Here is a 3,389-nt window from a genome sequence, read left to right as displayed (position 1 = left end):
ATAGGTTATGACAGTTGTTTCAAGTATCCGCTCTGGGGTTTGGGCAGCTCGGCGTTGACCATCGGCTGTGCCAGAACGATTGGTGTCGGAGGCGATGTAACCCGCACGTTTAGGGGGCAGGTGCGGAGAGGGGGCTTTAAAAAGAGTGGCCGGTTTCCTTTCACACCTCCTTGGCTGGCAGGGATGCGATGGGCTGAATGGCCTCTCTTTCTGTGGCGACAGGGAACTATTTAATCGGTGGGTGGTGGGGGGAGGTGGGATTCACCAACCTGCACCTCCTTGTCCACAGCCTGCGAGACATCCAAGGAGACTGAATCGAGTTTATGCCGGACAGGACCATCAAGAGCCAGAAGGTGTCCCAGTTCATAGAGGCTGGGGAACAGCTGCAGGAGGGGAAAGAAACCAAACAGAACTAGAGGGACTCCGAAATACCCCACCCTCACACAAACGCCCACCCGACAAACCTCCAACTTCATTATCCCCTTCACACAACACTGTCAGAGGGTCAGCGCCGAGGGAGAGCCGCACTGTCAGAGGGTCAGCGCCGAGGGAGAGCCGCACTGTCAGAGGGTCAGTGCTGAGGGAGAGCCGCACTGTCGGAGGGTCAGCGCCGAGGGAGAGCCGCACTGTCGGAGGGTCAGTACTGAGGGAGAGCCGCACAGTGGGAGGGTCAGTGCTGAGGGAGAGCCGCACTGTCGGAGAGTCAGTGCTGAGGGAGAGCCGCACTGTCGGAGGGTCAGTGCTGAGGGAGTGCCGCACTGTCGGAGGGTCAGTACTGAGGGAGAGCCGCACTGTCAGAGGGTCAGTACTGAGGGAGTGCCGCACTGTCGGAGGGTCAGTACTGACGGACAGCCGCACTGTCGGAGGGTCAGTGCTGAGGGAGAGCCGCACTGTCGGAGGGTCAGTGCTGAGGGAGTGCCGCAATGTCGGAGGGTCAGTGCTGAGGGAGAGCCGCACTGTCGGAGGGTCAGTGCTGAGGGAGTGCCGCACTGTCGGAGGGTCAGTACTGACGGACAGCCGCACTGTCGGAGGGTCAGTGCTGAGGGAGAGCCGCACTGTCAGAGGGTCAGTGCTGAGGGAGAGCCGCACTGTCAGAGCAGCAGTGCTGAGGGAGAGCCGCACTGTCGGAGGGTCAGTGCTGAGGGCGAGTCGCACTGTTGGAGGGTCAGTGCTGAGGGAGTGCCGCACTGTCGGAGGGTCAGTACTGAGGGAGTGCCGCACTGTCGGAGGGTCAGTGCTGAGGGAGATCCGCACTGTCGGAGGGTCAGTGCTGAGGGAGAGCCGCACTGTCGGAGGGTCAGTGCTGAGGGAGAGCCGCACTGTCGGAGGGTCAGTGCTGAGGGAGAGCCGCACTGTCGGAGGGTCAGTACTGAGGGAGTGCCGCGCTGTCGGAGGGTCAGTGCTGAGGGAGAGCCGCACTGTCGGAGGGTCAGTACTGAGGGAGAGCCGCACTGTCGGAGGGTCAGTACCCCGCTGAGGGAGAGCCGCACTGTCGGAGGGTCAGTACCCCGCTGAGGGAGCCCCGCACGGTCGGGTGTGCTGGGTAGGCGAAGCCTCCTCACCGCTCGTGAGTTCTTTGCATCTTTCACCATCTCCTTTGCGTAGCGGGTGTCCCGCTGGACAGACTCAAGCGGACAATTCCTCAGCAGCTTCAGATCATTGTGAACTTTGACACAAAGACGGTCCATCATCTGGAATGAAAATGCACAGGAACTCAGGCCAAAAACGAACGGAGTCAGGGTACGAAACGCAGGGAGTCAGGACAGGAAACGCAGGGAGTCAGGACAGGAAACGCAGGGAGTCAGGACAGGAAACGCAGGGAGTCAGGACAGGAAACGCAGGGAGTCAGGGTATGAAACGCAGGGAGTCAGCACAGGAAACGCAGGGAGTCAGCACAGGAAACGCAGGGAGTCAGGGTACGAAATGCAGGGAGTCAGGGTACGAAACGCAGGGAGTCAGGGTACGAAACGCAGGGAGTCAGGACAGGAAACGCAGGGAGTCAGGGTACGAAACGCAGGGAGTCAGGGTACGAAACGCAGGGAGTCAGGACAGGAAACGCAGTGAGTCAGGACAGGAAATGCAGGGAGTCAGGGTACGAAACGCAGGGAGTCAGGACAGGAAACGCAGGGATTCAGGGTACGAAACGCAGGGAGTCAGGTACGAAACGCAGGGAGTCAGGACAGGAAACGCAGGGAGTCAGGACAGGAAACGCAGGGAGTCAGGACAGGAAACGCAGGGAGTCAGGACAGCAAACGCAGGGAGTCAGGGAAGGAAAGGCAGGGAGTCAGGGTACGAAACGCAGAGAGTCAGGACAGGAAACGCAAGGAGTCAGGACAGGAAACGCAGGGAGTCAGGGTACGAAACGCAGGGAGTCAGGACAGGAAACGCAGGGAGTCAGGGTACGAAACGCAGGGAGTCAGGACAGGAAACGCAGGGAGTCAGGGTACGAAACGCAGGGAGTCAGGACAGGAAACGCAGGGAGTCAGGACAGCAAACGCAGGGAGTCAGGACAGGAAACGCAGGGAATCAGGGTACGAAACGCAGGGAGTCAGGGTACGAAACGCAGGGAGTCAGGACAGGAAACACAGGCAGTCAGGACAGGAAACGCAGGGAGTCAGGGTACAAAACGCAGGGAGTCAGGGTACGAAACGCAGGGAGTCAGGACAGGAAACGCAGGGAGTCAGTGTACGAAACGCAGGGAGTCAGGACAGGAAACGCAGGGAGTCAGGGTACGAAACGCAGGGAGTCAGGAAAGGAAAAGCAGGGAGTCAGGGTACGAAACGCAGGGAGTCAGGACAGGAAACGCAGGGAGTCAGGACAGGAAACGCAGGGAGTCAGGGTACGAAACGCAGGGAGTCAGCACAGGAAACGCAGGGAGTCAGGACAGGAAACGGAGGGAGTCAGGGTACGAAACGCAGGGAGTCAGGACAGGAAACGCAGGGAGTCAGGATACGAAACGCAGGGAGACGGGACAGGAAACGCAGGGAGTCAGGACAGGAAACGCAGGGAGTCAGGACAGGAAACGCAGGGAGTCAGGGTACGAAACGCAGGGAGTCAGGACAGGAAAGGCAGGGAGTCAGGGTACGAAACGCAGGGAGTCAAGGTACGAAACGCAGGGAGTCAGGACAGGAAACGCAGGGAGTCAGAATACGAAACGAAGGGAGTCAGGACAGGAAAGGCAGGGAGTCAGGACAGGAAACGCAGGGATTCAGGACAGGAAACGCAGGGAGTCAGGACAGGAAACGCAGGGAGTCAGGGTACGAAACGCAGGGAGTCAGGGTACGAAACGCAGGGAGTCAGGACAGGAAACGCAGGGAGTCAGGACAGGAGACGCAGGGAGTCAGCACAGGAAACGCAGGGAGTCAGCACAGGAAACGCAGGGAGTCAGG

At 59.7% G+C, this 3,389-nt stretch overlaps 1 protein-coding gene across 1 annotated transcript in view; it reads right to left on the bottom strand.

The window, feature by feature from the left end:
• The window catches only part of LOC121273793 (capping protein, Arp2/3 and myosin-I linker protein 3-like), a gene marked incomplete at its 5' end in the record, with an annotated part of 29,312 nt that extends 27,621 nt beyond the window's left edge, over nt 1–1,691 (bottom strand). The window contains 2 exons of the mRNA XM_041180958.1: nt 270–383; nt 1,563–1,691. Coding sequence (XP_041036892.1) covers nt 270–383; nt 1,563–1,691 — 243 coding nt within the window. The remainder of the gene's footprint in view (nt 1–269; nt 384–1,562) is intronic.
• Nucleotides 1,692–3,389: the final 1,698 nt, after the last annotated feature.

Source organism: Carcharodon carcharias, assembly GCF_017639515.1.
Source record: "Carcharodon carcharias isolate sCarCar2 chromosome 27 unlocalized genomic scaffold, sCarCar2.pri SUPER_27_unloc_11, whole genome shotgun sequence".
Classification (NCBI taxonomy): Eukaryota; Metazoa; Chordata; class Chondrichthyes; order Lamniformes; family Lamnidae; genus Carcharodon; species Carcharodon carcharias.
The sequence above is the reverse complement of the archived record's forward strand: the minus strand, read 5'-3'. Positions and strand labels throughout refer to the sequence as shown.